This window comes from Aythya marila (assembly GCF_965140915.1).
Source record: "Aythya marila genome assembly, chromosome: 16".
NCBI classification, from domain to species: domain Eukaryota; kingdom Metazoa; phylum Chordata; class Aves; order Anseriformes; family Anatidae; genus Aythya; species Aythya marila.
In genome coordinates, this window is record NC_139057.1 from 989,035 (window position 1) to 1,003,810 (window position 14,776).

General features: G+C 64.4%; 2 protein-coding genes across 2 annotated transcripts; one reads left to right on the forward strand and one right to left on the reverse strand.

Annotated features, from left to right (window-relative positions):
• Positions 1 to 980: 980 nt before the first annotated feature.
• XKR7 (XK related 7) lies at positions 981 to 8,407 on the reverse strand (the record flags this gene model as incomplete). Its single annotated transcript, XM_082773363.1, has 3 exons — positions 981 to 1,933; positions 2,078 to 2,277; positions 7,884 to 8,407. The coding sequence occupies 3 exons, from the start codon at positions 8,405 to 8,407 to the stop codon at positions 981 to 983; spliced, it is 1,677 nt and encodes a 558-aa protein (XP_082629489.1).
• A 4,402-nt stretch (positions 8,408 to 12,809) lies between these two features.
• On the forward strand, positions 12,810 to 14,774 carry PDRG1 (p53 and DNA damage regulated 1). Its single transcript, XM_082773656.1, has 5 exons — positions 12,810 to 12,986; positions 13,065 to 13,140; positions 13,263 to 13,337; positions 13,680 to 13,760; positions 13,917 to 14,774. The coding sequence occupies exons 1-5, from the start codon at positions 12,903 to 12,905 to the stop codon at positions 13,997 to 13,999; spliced, it is 399 nt and encodes a 132-aa protein (XP_082629782.1). The 5' UTR covers positions 12,810 to 12,902; the 3' UTR covers positions 14,000 to 14,774.
• Positions 14,775 to 14,776: the final 2 nt, after the last annotated feature.

Here is a 14,776-nt window from a genome sequence, read left to right on the forward strand (position 1 = left end):
TGCTCCTGGCTTGGAAAGGGGGGAGAGAATGGCTGGGGGTGAATCCGGCCTTGGGGAGCCCCCCCGGGAGCGATGCCACCACCTTTCAATGTGTCCCCCCCCCCCCCCGGTGCCAGCCAGGCCCTGCCCCACCAGCGTCAGCGGAGGTAGAAAATGTCACACAAATGTCACCTACCAGGTGAAAACAAACACGATGCGATGAAGCGGTTCCCAGGAGGGTTGGAGGGGACGGAGGGGTGCAGCCACCCCCCCCCCCCCCCCACAGCACCCGGCTGGCATCGGGGGCCTGGCTCAGGGCTGGGGGCTGCGTCCCACATGGAGCGGGGGGCTCCTGGGGCGCAGGCACAGCCAGAGCCCACAGCGGGGGGAACCAAGGGCTGAGATGAAGGGAGACCCCTGGGTCTGGGGGGCTCGGGGAAGTAGGGGACATCGGGGGGTGGCCAGACCCAGCTGTCCCCTGCTCGCTCCCCACCGCCACCTGCTCCCTGGGGGTGACAGGAGCCCCCCACACCCCGGTACAGCCCCTCTCCAGCATCCCCACACCCCCATCCCACCGCCCGTGTCCCCTGCATATCCCCTGCACCATGCCCCGCCGTGCCCAAAGCCCCTCACCGGAGCGGGGCTCCCACCACCCTCCGAGCCCTGGGGTGCCCCACGGTCCCCACCCTGCGCCGCCGACCTGGCCAGCCCGGCCGGGAGCCGGGCGCTGCGGGGCTCAGGCACAGGTGAGGTATTTTGGCAAGGACAAGCCCCCGGCGCAGAGCCGGGTGGGATGAGGAGCGGGGTCACAGGAGGGCGGCGTGGGGAAGGAGGAGGGGGGGATAGCACCAAGGGACCTCACCGGCCCCTGCCCGCGGGGCGCTCGGCGCGGTCACCCCTCGGCGCCGGTGAACCGAAAAGAAAGGCAAAACGCTGCGAAGAGATGGGACAGCCCCGGCTGGAGAGGGTCGGGGGGCACCACGGCGGCCCCCGCGCCCGCCCTACACGGTGGTCTCGTACTCCAGGAGCTCCTGGGAAACGCCGGCGGTGCGGTACTGCAGGCGCGGGGTGGTGGGGGAGGCGTACTCCAGCGCCAGGATGGTTTTCCGCAGGCGCCGGTCGATGAAGTGGGCGTCCCAGGCCGGGTACTTCTTCCTGGGCAGGTCTATGCGGATGACGGGGCCCTCTGTCCGCGGGGCGCGGGCGGCCGGCGGTGTAGGGGCGCAGGGGCGCACCTGAAAGACGGGCACGCAGCTGTCCCGGTCCCCAGGAGCCCCTTCCCGGTCCCCCCCTGTAGTCCGGGGCAGCGAGCGCGGGGGGCTGGTGACGGCGTCCGCGGGGGACCCCGGCGCCGGTGCCGGCTGCTGCCGGAAAATGCAGCCCCCGGCGTGGGGGCCGAACATGGGGCCGTTGGGGTGCAAGAGGCAGTAGTAGATGAACATGAAGAAGATGCCGAGGGCGAAGCTGGAGCTGACCACGCAGACGAGGATTAAGGCGTCGAAGTCGGACGTGGTCTCGCGGTTGTAGTAGAGGAACCAGAGGGCGGTGAGGGCGGCGTTCTCGGACAGCGTGATGATGTAGTAGATGCACATGCGGTAGCGGCTCCGTCCCTCCTTGACGTTGAACCAGCAGAAGATGTAGATGATGCCCACCACCATGTTGTAGATGATCTCCTCCCACTTGGACATGCAGAAGTCCGTCTCGCCCTGGATGATCCAGAAGGTCATGATGCACCAGTGGGTGACGATGAAGATGCCGAAGTAGAGCTGGAACACGGAGGCGAAGAGGGCGAAGGCGATGGCGCGGGCGGCGATGGTGAAGAGGTGCCACAGGATCTGCACGATGGCCCCCTTGTAGGACATGGGCATCTTGTCCTCCCGCGAGTCCCGCAGCACCTTCTGGTAGGAGGCGATCATCCACGCCAGGGAGACGAGCGAGGCCGAGGCCGAGAGCCCTGCGGGCACAGAGCGGGGAGGGGGCGGTGAGAGCGGGGTGGAGGGCGGCACAGGGGACACGGGGCTGGGGTCTGCAGCATCCCGGGCCCCTCCGGCCCTTTTCCCCAGCCGTGGGGGCCGTGTCGGAGGGGGGCTGCCCCTACCTTGCAGCGGCTCGATGCTGTTCTGCTGCACCATGATGCTGAGCTGCAGCACGAGCTGGGGCGCGCTCTTCAGGAAGGTCTCCAGCAGGCGCAGCATGCTGATGTCCGCGCTCTCAAACATCATCCGCCAGTAGAAGTGGCGCCGGCGGTGCTCGGCCTGCCACCGGCTCTGCAGCCCCAGGTACAGCGTGCGGAGGTACCTGCGCGAGTTGGGGGGCAGGGGCGTGAGAACGGCCCCTGCAACCCCCTGTGCCGGGCATGCCCCGGGGATGCCACCACCGTGCTCCGACATCATGTTTCCTCTCTCATCCAAGGCCGTGGAAACGTCCCCGTGCTGCCCCAGGAGGCAGCGGCTCCACACGGGGCCCTGAGGTGCCAGGGCAGGGCACCTCGTGCCAAGCCCCCGCTCCCCTGCGCCCTCTCTCCCCATGCAGGGTCCGTTTCCTACCCCCAGATGGGGCCCTCATCCCGTGGCCCCACTCTTCACCCCCCCAGAACATTCCAGGCACCCCTATCCCAGCCCAAAACCACATCCAGCTATGCCTCAAAATGGATATTTTCATCCAGCCCCCCCCCTCCCCGCCTCCCCCTGCCCCAGGCGGGCGGTGGCAGAGGAAGGAGGGAGCAGGAGGGACCAGCTGGTCGTGCGGGGTGCCCGCGGGGAGCCCCCGTCCGCCTGTGCCGGTGCTGCCTCGGCTCTTGGCAGGGCCGTAGGCTCGGCCCCGGCCATCTGGTGAGCGGCCGGGGGTCAGCGGAGCCGCGCGTGGCACCGACGCACGCAGTGGCTGAGTCACCGGGGACCCCTTCCCGCGGCACTGGGCCAGCTCCAGCAGCCGCAGGGCGCAGGGAAACGCTCCTCGTCCTAAGGAGGGGACACGGGGACGGGCGTGCGGGGTGTCCCCGAGCAGCCGTGCCCGGGCAGAGCCACCTCCGCCGAGCGCGCACAGGTTTGGGGGATTTGGGGGGGGAGACGGATGGCTACGAAAGCAGAAAGATTAAGCGAAAGGAAGTCAGACCGTAAAGCTTCCTCCCAACCTAGTAAAACTGTCACGCAAACTGATGGCCTTTATATCAGATCCATAAAACGCTGCCAGCCGACTCCATTAGCCCGCGAGTGCCGGGAGAAGCCCTGATCCCAGCACTTTCGGCTCATCCATCAGCAGGGAGCAGGCAGGAGCCGGCCCTGCTCCCGTTGTGGGGGTGTCCCGGGGCCGAGCTCCTGAGCCCCTCCTGCGGCCGGTGCGGGGCCGGGGGGCACACAGCCCGGAGACGTGGTGGGGGCCATCAGCTGGCACCACCGCGGCCCCCCCGGCCACCCCGCTGCCGCTGCCATCTGCTCCTGCCCCGGGCAGCCCCACTCAAAGCCATAGCAGGCAGGAGGGGAGGGCAGCACCCCACGGCCCCACAGGGTTGCTCAGCAGGGAGGGGGCACCGGGCATCCACGGGGCATCGCCTCCAGCACCCTGCAGGGCTGCCCCCGCCGTCCTCCCGCCCGGATCACGCGAAGCTGGGGCGGCCCGAGGGCCCCGGTGAGGCTGGGGCTCAGCCGGGCTGATTTCAGGCTTCCCATCTGGCTTCCCCCTCTCTGCAGCCCTGCTCCGTATGGCTCCTGCTGCAGCCTCCTCTCTCTGGAGGGGAGCCCAGCGCCGGGCAGCAGCGGCTGCGTCCTGCTGGGCTGTGCCGTGAGTCGGCACCGGAGGGGGCTCGGGTGGCCAAGCAGAGCGGTGGGGACAGAGGGAGGCCAGGGGAGAAGGAAGCTGGGCTCCACCAGCAGCTCGGGGACACGACCGGTGTCACCAGCAGCCTGTGGTCCCACCAAAACCCTCCCTGCTCAGCGTGCAGGGGACAGCAGAGCCGTGTCCCGGCGTGGTGAGGCTGGAAAAGCACAGACCCACGCCGGGGGAGCACCCTGGCAAGGATCAAAGCCTCTTTCCCACACGATGTCCCCCGCGAGGCTGGTGGAGCCCCCAGGAGCCCGGCACCACCTGCCCCATCCATCCCTCCCCGAGAGCCTCGCAAGGACCTTCCAAGCACTGGCAGCCCCACAAAGACATTTCTGTCAGCAAACGATGTGATTTTGGTACTTCCAGCCCGGTTTCACCACGTGCCAACTGCTGCCAGGTGCTGATCTGCGACCCCGCAGGCTCCTGGTCCCTGCTTTTTTCTTTGCTTTAGTGTAAAAGCGGGGCTGGAAGACGCAGCCTGAGAGGAACAGCACCAGGCCTGGGAACGAAGTCCCACAGTCCCAGCAGAGCCAGGACACCGAGGCAGGAGCCCTGCCCTCTCCCTGTAATCAGTCACCAACCAGGCTCATCATCACCGTGACCCCACTGCCTGCAGCACACAACGGCCCCACACACACAAACCCCACAGCAGCGCCGTCCCTGTGATGCCCAGGGCTCACATCCATCACCAGCACGAAGGCAGCAGCAGGACAGGGAGCCACAACCGTGCACGTCTCCTGCGTGCGCGGTCCCCGGCTGCTCGGCACTCAACAAGTGACCCTCGGCCTCCCCCGCTTTTGGCGGGGCTCAATTATTCTACCGCCTCGCTGTCAGCTCCGTAGAGCTCGTTAAAAGGAGATTTCGTCTCCCATCAAGTTGCCAGAACGAGACGTTGGTTCTTGTTTGTTATGCGCTTGATGGCAGGGTTTGTGTTTCAGCCCCGCGCGCACCGCCAGGTTTTTACGAACCGGGCGCTGCAGCAGCTGCACGAGAAATACGGAATCAATTACTTAAAAAAAAAAAAATAAAAAATCATTTAATTTTCAAAAAACTGATGATGAGGCAGAAACCAACCGAGAGAGCTCTTAGGGCTAATTACTGCCTCCTTTGTATTAAAAAAGCCCAATCTGACAAAAATCTCCACCGAGGGCTGGGGCGGGCGCGGGGCAGCAGCGCCGTTTGCTCGCCCCCAGCCCCGCAGCACAACGCGGGTCCCGGTGGCACAGCTCCAGCCATCGGCCACCCCCGTGCCCCTCATCACCGACCTGGTGCCCACAATTAGCCCCAGGAAATGCCCACAGCTGGGCAACCCCTGCGGCTGCCTCCAGACCTCAAGTGTTGGGAGAAAAGAGGTGCAGGAAGAAAAGCCGGGCCCTGGCACAACCAGTGCCACCAGCCACCGCCCCCAGGTGAAGGAGCCGGAGGGAGCCAGCAGTCCAAGAGCGAGTGATACAGAGTGCAGCTTCCCTGAAAGGTAATTTGGGATGTCATCCCTTGGTTTAAACAAGGAGAGGATTGCTCTCCATTCGAACGCATCACACATCCCTCAAACTCAGGTCGGGGAGAGCCCCGAGTGCCACGGACATCACGCCAACACGTGGAGGAGGGCCCCGTGTCCCTCCTTCCCCGCACATCCCCGGCTGCCAACCCGCGGGGCGATGCGGGGACCAGCCCCTCGCCTGCTCCCGGTGTTGTCCCTGCGATGGAGACCAGGTCCCTGTGGACCTCCCTTCCCCTCGGTATTGCTACACATGGCAAAAAAGCTGCTGACCTGAACGGAGAGGGTAGGAGCTCCTGAGCTGCCAAACCCCAGCAGGCTCCGTCCCATGGGACTGGCACCAGGAGCCCCCTGCCCCTGGCCAGTTCCCCACTGCCCTGCGCTGGGGCTGCCGGCCACGAGCACATGTTCCTGCCACCAAAACGTCTCCAGAGGGCACCCACGGCAGGGCGTTGTGAAGGCACTGATTACAGCTGCCTTCCGCTGATTCTCGCAGCAGCTTTAATTTGGGGTGGTCTCGAGGTCGGTGCTCGTGGCCAGCTCGCCTTCGCACCCGGGCAGCTGCTGTAAATGTGAGCTGGGGGTCCTGCCTGCCTGGGGCGCAGCTGGGGCCGGCGCTGCGCAGCGATCGATCCTGTAGGGTGAGAGCTGCCGAGGGAATCGGGGCTGCCCAGGCCAGGGCCGCGCAGATAAATAAATCAGGGAAGGGGGAGGTGTTTGGCAAAGGGCGCAGCAGGGCCCCGGCGCCCTGGCCAGGGAAAAGCCTTCCCTGCACATGCAGTATTTATTCGGTTATAATTCAGCACTTCTTAAACTGTCACATCCACCTGCAGCGGATCCAACCCCGCTAATGGGTTTAGCGAACTGCATTTAACTGCTCACCCGAGCAAATCCCAAATCCCGAGATTAGGAAGAGCCTCAGCTGCAGCCTGCGCCCGGCATGTCCGGGAGGGTCGGTGCCGAGTTCCCGCTTTAATTGGCTTAAGAGCCTCCACGGCCGACACAAACGGGAGCAAAACCCCAACCCCAGCACGGTCCCGGCAAGCACCCGCAGGGCCCTGGGGCTGCTGCAGGGGGCTCAGCAGCCAGCGGCCCCAGGAGCCCCGTCCTCTCCCTCCCCAGCTCTCCCAGCACACAAAGGCCAACCTTGCACCCATCCTGCCCCCGTGGGGCATTACGGAGCAGGGAGGGGCAGTGCAAGGGGAGGGAAGGGGCAGGAGCCTCCCTGGCACGGTGCGCCGTGGAACAAAGTTGGTGCTCCCTGGAGCATCCCAAGCAAAGCGGCAGGAAAAGCGCGTGCAGACAGCAAGAAGGACGAGAGCAGCCCCTGTACTCGGGTAGCTCGTGAGGGGCAGCAGCAGCGAGGCAGGCCCCGGGGGAGCGTGGCTGGCTCGGGGCATTGTTTCAGGAATTTGCCATTGTCTCCGCGCCCTCCCAGCCCCCCCCCCCAGGAGCCAGCTCCGTTACAGCGCCGAGGAGGAGGAGGGAGCGGCACGGCGCAGGGGAGGAAGGTGCTCAGAGGGAAACCGTCCTGCCAGCAGCCCCCCAGCCCCCCCAGCTCAGAGCTCGCCCTCCCTGCCCAGCCTCAGGCTCGGGAAGGGGCAGGCAGCAGCGATGCAGCCCCCGGGGGAGGCTGGGGCACAAACACCCCCCCTGCACCCCCAGCCGGCTGCAAGCAGGAGCCTGGGGACGCGCCTGGGGGAGGCTCTGAGCCAGGGGTGCTCGGGGCTGCCAGGAGCACCCCAAAACCCCAGGATCCGGCTGTGGGGGTCAGTGGGCCTGTGCCACCAGTGGGGCTGCGGGCTCCCAGTGCCCATGGCCACCCACACCCCCAGCCTGGCTCTGCCGGGGGGTCCCTACCCCCTGCCCCTCCTGCTGTGGCTGCACGGGATCGATCCCATGCCCACCCCAGCTGCCCGGGCCCCTGCTGCACCTCCCCACTCCCACCCACATCCCCCCATGTCCCTGCCCCTCCCTCCAGCCTCCCCCATCCTGGTGACCCCCCCGTGCCAACAGACCTGTCTGAGCTGCAGCAGGTGGATGCAGCCCCCCAGCCCCATCCCAACCCATCCCAACCCATCCCATCCCCACCCCAAATACCCCTGCACCTCCAGACCCACCCCAGCTGCAGCAGGTGGATGCAGCCCTGCAGCCCCATCCCATCCCATCCCATCCCATCCCATCCCATCCCATCCCATCCCATCCCATCCCATCCCATCCCATCCCATCCCACTCCATCCCAGTGACCCCTCCCACCCCAATTCACCCCCTTTTACCTCCAGACATTTCCCAGCTGCAGCAGGTGGATGCAGCCCCTCATCACCATCCCATCCCATCCCATCCCATCCCACTCCACCCCAGTGACCCCCCACCCCACCCAGTGACCCCTCCCACCCCAATCCACCCCTTTTACCTCCAGACCTGCCCCAGCTGCAGCAGGTGGATGCAGCCCCATGCCATCCCATCCCATCCCATCCCATCCCATCCCATCCTATCCCATCCCACCCCACCCCATCCCACTCCACCCCAGTGACCCCCCACCCCACCCAGTGACCCCTCCCACCCCATCCCACCCCCTTTTTACCTCCAGACCTGCCCCAGCTGCAGCAGGTGGATGCAGCCCTGCAGCAGCCAGACGCAGAGGCGGCAGCAGCCGCGGGGGCCGCGGGCGCTGTCCTTGGTGCTGCCGGCGCTGCCCTTGGTGCTGCCGGTGGCGGCGGCGGCGGCGGCGGCGAAGTCGTAGACGAACCACCTGAAGCTGAGCAGCTGCACCACGAGCGAGGGCAGCAGCACGAAGAGCAGCGTCAGCCCGAACCACCAGCGCTGCCCCCGCACGTAGTAGTGGGCCGCCAGCCACAGGTCCGAGGCGCCGTCGGCGAAGCAGACGAGCAGCGCGCCCAGCACCCAGCAGCCGTCCCGCAGCCGGTAGCGCCTCGACGGGGGGGACGCGACCCCCGCCGCCGCCCTGCGGGTCCCCCCTCCGCTTCCTCCTCCTCCTCCTCCTCCTCCTCCTCCGTCTCCGTCTCCGTCTCCGCCGCCGCCCCCGGGGCTCTCCAAGCGCACGGCCGGGCCGCCGCCGCCGCCGCCGCCGTCCGATTTCGCGGCCATGTTGCGGGGAGAGGAGGAGAAAGGAGGGAGCGGGGGAGACTTCCGGGGGGAGGACGGCACCGACGAGCCCGCCCCGGCAGCGCCCGCCCCCGCCGGCCTCGCCCCGAGCCCCGCCGCACCGCTACCGGCACCGGGAACCGGCACCGGGAACCGGCACCGGCACCGCCCCCCTCCGGGATGCTCCCCACCTTGTCTCTCCCTTCCCCTCTCCTCTCCTCTCCTCGGTACGGTACCGGCAGGGTCTCCCCCCCCCCACCTCCCGGTACCCCCGGTCCGGTCCCGGTTCCCCGCCGAGCCCCCGCGGTGCCACCGGGAGCGGCCCCGAGCGCGGCCCAGCCCCCGGGGCCGGCCCCACGGAACGGGGAGGGTCTGGGGGGGGCTGGGCGCACGGGGGTGCGGTGCCGCTGCTGCAGCAGCGCGGGGATGTGGGGACAGGGGGACATGGGGACACCGAGGGGACACCAAGGGGCACAGGGACGTGGGGGCACCAAAGGACATGGGGACACCTCAGGGACATGGGGACATGGGGACAACAAGGGACTCGAGGACACAGGGACACCAAGGGACATGGGAACATGGGGACACCACAGGGATATGAGGACACCAAGGGGACACCAAGGGACTCAGGGACATGGGGACACCAAGGGACATGGGGACACCACAGGGACATGGGGACACCCCATGGACATGGGAACACCACGGGGACACCAAGGGACATGGAAACACCATGAGGACATAGGGACATGGGGACAGCAAAGGACATGGTGACACCACAGGGACACCACAAGGACACAGCCACCAAGCTCCTGCCCAAGGCCACCACTCACTCAGTGCGTGCAGCCCCCGAGGCTCACCCCAGCACGGGCGGAGGAACCAAACGTGTGGATGGAGCCTGGGCTATGGTGGGCACGCCGCAGCACGCAGCGAGGGGGAGCCTGATTTATCCCAGAAAACGCAGCCAACTTCCCAAATCCGCCTTGCACAGCGGCGAGGGGATCGGCCCGAAGCTGGGGAGGGTCCGGGTGCCTGGCAGCGGGCTGGGGGAGGACGGCTTCGTCAGCCCGAGGGAGCAGAGTCAGGCCCTCCGCGAGGCTCCCGGTGCTGCATGCATTAGCATGGGTAATGCGACTGAAATGCCTAACCTTGAGCTGCTCCTGACAGATCCCCTCTGCAAACGCCTGCCTGGGGGAGGGGATGCTTCTGCCATCCCGGAGCCAGAAGAAAGGAGCCCGGTGGGGCTGCTCAGCACCAGGGCTCCTCCAAAAGGAGGGCTCCACTGGCCAGAGCCTGCTGCAAGTCGCTGTGATGAGGGGCATCGGAGCGCTGCTGGGCACCCCCAGCCCCGAGGGGTCTGTCCTGGCTGGGTGATGGGACACTGGTGATGGTGGGCACAGCCCCAGGGCAAGGGGATGGGAAAACCAGGGGGAAAAGGAGCTGCCTTCCTCCACAGATCCCAAAACGCCCCCTCCAAGAGTGGAGCTGAATGCCCAAAGTCTGAAAACACGGTGGCTGTGGTTTGATGTCTGATTTATCTTAACAACAGACCCTGGCAGTCACAGGGAAAAATGAGAAAGAAAAAAAAAAAAAAACACTATAAACATCCCCGAAGCCTTCCCATGCAGCTGTCAGCAGGCAGGCAGGGAGGGTTTCTAGCTGCATAAATAAAAGTGCTGCAAGGGAAAAAAAAAAAGGAACACGCTGAAACCCAAACCTTCTCTTTGCACAGCAAAACACGGAGTGATGCAAACCAGCCCGTGGCAGCGGGCGGGTGGCCGCTCGCTCCGGCTGCACGGTTTCCCAGGAGGGCACATAAACATGCAATCAATCCAAATGGGCCTCCGGTCTCCAGGCTGAGTCCAGCTTCCAAGCAAGCGGCTTGCCCGTGGCGCCGGATCCAGGAGGAGGAAGGCCGTGATGATTTGTGGCTGGCTCAGAGCCTGGCTCAGGAGAGGCCCGCAGAGCACGGCTCCTGCAGCCGCTGCTGCCCTGGGGGTCGTTCTCCAGGTGCCCAGGGCTTTGCCGTGCCTCCTGCCGCAGCAGGCTCGGCCGCAGATCCTCTCACGCCTGTGCTGAGCTGTGCCCCCTGCATCCGAACAGCCCTGGTGAAACCCTGCCTGCATTTCGGTGTGTGCTGGCAACCAGCACAGCCTGCCCCAGGGATGGTCACCGAGCGTCCCCCACTGCTGCCAGGACATGGTAGAGCATCCCCATCCCGTCCCAATATCATCCCCATCCCCATCCCATCCCAATATCACCCCATTCCCATCCCCATCTCCATCCCCATCCCCATCTCCATCTCCATCTCCATCTCCATCTCCATCTCCATCCCCATCCCCATCTCCATCTCCATCTCCATCTCCATCCCCATCCCCATCCCCATCCCCATCGGGCTTCTGCTACCCATGGAGCTTTTTGTCACTGCTCTGAGAAGTGCGTGTCCCCGGGAGGTAAATCCATCTCCAGCTCTAGTCATGCTCCCAGCACACACGAAAATCGGGCAGGCTGCCTTCTGATCCCATCAAAGCACTGAGGATCAAATGCTGCCTTCGTGCCAGGCAGAAAGCTGGAGCCGGTCGCTCTGCAGTGTGAGGCTGCAGGGACAGGGCAGGTCCTTGCCCCATGCCCCACGCGTGCCGTGCCCCTCAGCGCCCACACGGCACAGGGACTCTGCAGGAGCAAACGCTGAGGCTGCGGATGGGGAGCAGCTGCCTCCCAACCCAGCCCTGAAATCTCCAGCCGGCAGCCCCCACCAAAGGGAGTGTTTTTCAGCTTTGGCATTTAGCCCCAATCCTGCTGGTTCTTTTGGTTGATGTCAGGAAAAAATCCAAAGCAAGCCTGAATCACTCCCATCCCGGCCAGGATGCTGTGCATAAGTGCTCATTTCCATCACTTCACTGGGAGCCTTCTTATTTTAGCACAGGCTGCCGCAGCCTGAGATCTCTCCAGTTAACTGTAACAAATGACCTTATGCGATTAGGGCCAGTAATCTTCCAATCTGGTTAATCTTCCTCCGGGGATTATTTGCGCACAAAGTGTGGTGACCACCAGCCAGCCACCACCTTGCGCCCCTGTCCCCGTGCCCTGTGGCCACCCTACTGGTGCCCTGCGGTGCTGGGTGCCACCGCACCCACCTCGGGTTATCCCTCAGAGCACGTTTCCACCTCGCAGCCCACCAGGGCTGTGATCTTGGCGCTCCACTCAGCTGTTATCAGCATTTCCACGTGCCCAGCACCGCAGCAATCCAGGCTCCGCAGTGGCACCTCCCAGCACAAAGGACAGCCCTGGCTGTGGATCTGCTGGGCTGGGCTCCGTTCAGGACCACCGGGTCACAGAACCATCGAATACCCCGGGTTGGAAGGGACCCAGCAGGAGTCCTGGCTCTGCACAGGACCACCCAAACCCAGACCCTGCCCAAACGTTCCTTGAACTCCAGCAGCTCGGTGCTGTGTCCTGGGGAGCCCGTTCAGTGCCTGACCACCTCTGGGTGCAGAACCCTGACACCCAGCCGGACCCTTCCACGCCATTCCCTCGGGTCCTGTCCCTTTCTAACAGCTTGATGTCCTCGCCCCGTGGTGCATGCAGTGCTCGAGGCGAGGCTGAGCAGGGCAGGGCCCCTTCCCTCTGCCGGGTTCAGCTTGCAGCAGCAGCAGGGACCTCAGAAGGGTGGGAAGGAGGCGATGGAAGCCCTTGGCCCGGAGCTGCTTGGCTTGGAGATTCCTGGCCCGGAGGGCTGAGGGAGCTGGGGGTGTTCAGCCTGGAGAAGAGGAGGCTCAGGGGTGACCTTATGGCACTCCACAGGTACCTTAAAGGAGGCTGCAGCGAGGTGGCACTGCTCTGTTCTTCCATATGCCCCATGGGCAAGGGGAATGGGCTAAAGTTGCGCCAGGGGAGGTTTAGGTTGGATATTAGGAAAAACTTCCTTATGGAAAGGGTTGTGAGGCACTGGGATGGGCTGCCCAGGGAAGCGGTTGAGGTTAAATACACCCAGGGAGATATTTAAATACCTGGAGATATTTAAATACCGCCTCCAGGTATTTAAATACTGCCTCCAGGTATTTAAATACCACCTCCAGGTATTTCTATACCCCCAGGGAGGTATTTAAGAGACATTTAGATGCAGAGCTCAGTGATAGGGTCCGTGGGGGACTGGTCAGTGCTGGGTCAGAGGCTGGGCCGGGTGATCCCGGAGCCAACCGAGGTGATTCTGAGACTGTCCCCGGCCTGGGGGTGCCGGGCCTGGGCACCCCGGGCCTGGTGACCCCGGGCCTGGTGACCCTGGGCCCCCTCGGCCTGCAGGCCCCGGCCCTGAGGCCCCCGGGCTCCGTTCGCGGCCCGGTGCCGCTGCGGCCGCGCGGGGGCGCGCTGCGGGCCCGGCCCCTCCGGGCGCGGAACTCGGGAACGCGGCCGCGGCCTCCACCGGGCGGGGAGCGGGGACGGAGCAGGGCCGGGACCGGGAGCAGGGCCGGGAGCAGGGCCGGGAGCGGGGCCGCCGGGCATGGCGAGGGACCCGGGCTTCGTCCTGCGCTACCTGGCCGAGGTGGAGGAGCTGGCTGAGGATGTGCTGGCGGCACGGCAGCAGGTACGGCCCGGTACGGCCCGGTACGGCCCGGTGAGGCCCGGTAAGGCCCGGCTGAGGCCTCCTCTGTCCCTCCCGCAGATCGTGGACCTGGACGTGAAACGCAACCGAAACCGCGAGGCCCTGCGGGCGCTGCACAAGGACCCGGAGCCCGAGGGTGAGGCCTGGTCCCGAGCCCTGCCCGGTGTCGGTGGGGAGCACCGGGAGCCCGGCGGTGCTTTGTTGGGGGGAGGCAGTGGGTCTGTGCTGAGCCCCTTCTCGTGTCTCTGTGCCCCGCAGGAAAAGCCATGGTGTGCTTCGGGAACATGTTCGTCGAGCTGCCGAAGGCCCGCACCAAGGAGATGATGCAGAAGGGTACGGAGGCCCCGATAAGGATGGAGATCAGCAGGGCGACGCTTCCCTGCGGTGCTGGGTTCTGGAGGCGCCCCAAAATGCTCACCGAGGCTGGCCACTGCCATCACCCCGCTGCCCTGGGCATGGTCCCAGGGCACATTTTGGCTTGAGGCTGCCAGGGGCTTGGTGCTTTTGGGCATTAGGGGCTGAGGTAGGACCTGGAGGTTCAGGAATGCAGCTCAGGAAGGGCCCCTCCTGCCCCCAGGTCTGCGCTTCAGCACCGAGCATCCCGCAGGTTGTGTGTTGTTCCTATGCGAACCCCAAAGCCCCCACTCCTTCTTACCCCTGTCCCTCTTTTCTCAGATCAGGAGCATCTGGATGAGGAGATAAACAAGCTGCGGAAGGAGCTGCGTGTCAAGGTCAACCGTCTCTACGAGGCTCAAGGTAAATGCTCCTGTTCTTGAGCCCTACAGTGAGCGTCTGAGAGCAGATGTCAGGAGGAGGTTCCAGAACCTCGAGGTCTGGAGGCTCCTGGGGCCCCTTTTCCTCTCACTTAATTTATTTGATAGCAACCCCCTGATTTTCTGCACCTTCTCACAGGTAAAGCTGAGCTGAAGGGATTTAACCTGAACCCCATGACCGCTGAGGAAATGAAACTGATCAATCGCATACTGGAGGGCTGAGGCGGTGGTGCCATCGCTGGGGCTGTTTGCAGACACCACTGGACGTGCTGTGCTCAGGGTGTCACTTGTGGCACTCACACTGTCAGCCGTAGCCTCAAAGATTTCCAGAACGCCTGTGTTGCTGGAGCCTCTCTCAGGTGATGGACTGAGTGGTCATAGGGAAACATTTGAATCCTCAGCTGCAGCTCCTCTGGCTCTAAACCCTTCCTGCTCCTTGCTGGGGGCTGCTCCTTGCTGGCGGAGCACTGCAGAGGCAATGCTGGAACACAGGCGCATTCATGGCCTCTGACAAACACCCTCTTGCAAGTGGGATTATTAAAATCAGAGCTGCGGGACATTCCTAACTGTGCGTGTGTGTTTTCAAATTTTTGTGTGAGAGCTTCTGTAGCTTGGCTTCGGAGCTAGGAACAGGAGTAGGAGGAATTGTAAATCCACAGCGTGCCCAAAGCATAGAAGAGCTGTGTGTGCCCGTGGTATTAAAACAAAGTGAAACTGTGCATCTGAAACATGTCAGGAATCTCCTTAAAGAGGTATAGGGACGGACAGAAGGCAGCATCCTTTTAGTCTCCAAGGGAAAACACATTCTGCTGTCAAGTTGAGAGGCAAGAGAACACAGAAAGTGAGGCTTTCAAGAACAAGATGAAGGGACAAAACGTATGTACATTAACAAAACCCCGCAGCTTAAGGAGGGCTGACCAGGGAGATTCACTGCACCTGGCCAGTTGACATGACCAGTGATTTCTTCAAAGGTTTTAAAATTTGTCTTCCGTTTGTACC

Excerpts from the sequence above, each read along its gene's own strand:
- PDRG1 (XM_082773656.1), top strand. The coding sequence starts at position 12,903 with ATGGCGAGGGACCCGGGCTTCGTCCTGCGCTACCTGGCCGAGGTGGAG. Across the intron at positions 13,141-13,262 it reads CAAGGACCCGGAGCCCGAGG|GAAAAGCCATGGTGTGCTTC; the intron begins GTGAGGCCTGGT and ends TGTGCCCCGCAG. Across the intron at positions 13,338-13,679 it reads CAAGGAGATGATGCAGAAGG|ATCAGGAGCATCTGGATGAG; the intron begins GTACGGAGGCCC and ends CTCTTTTCTCAG.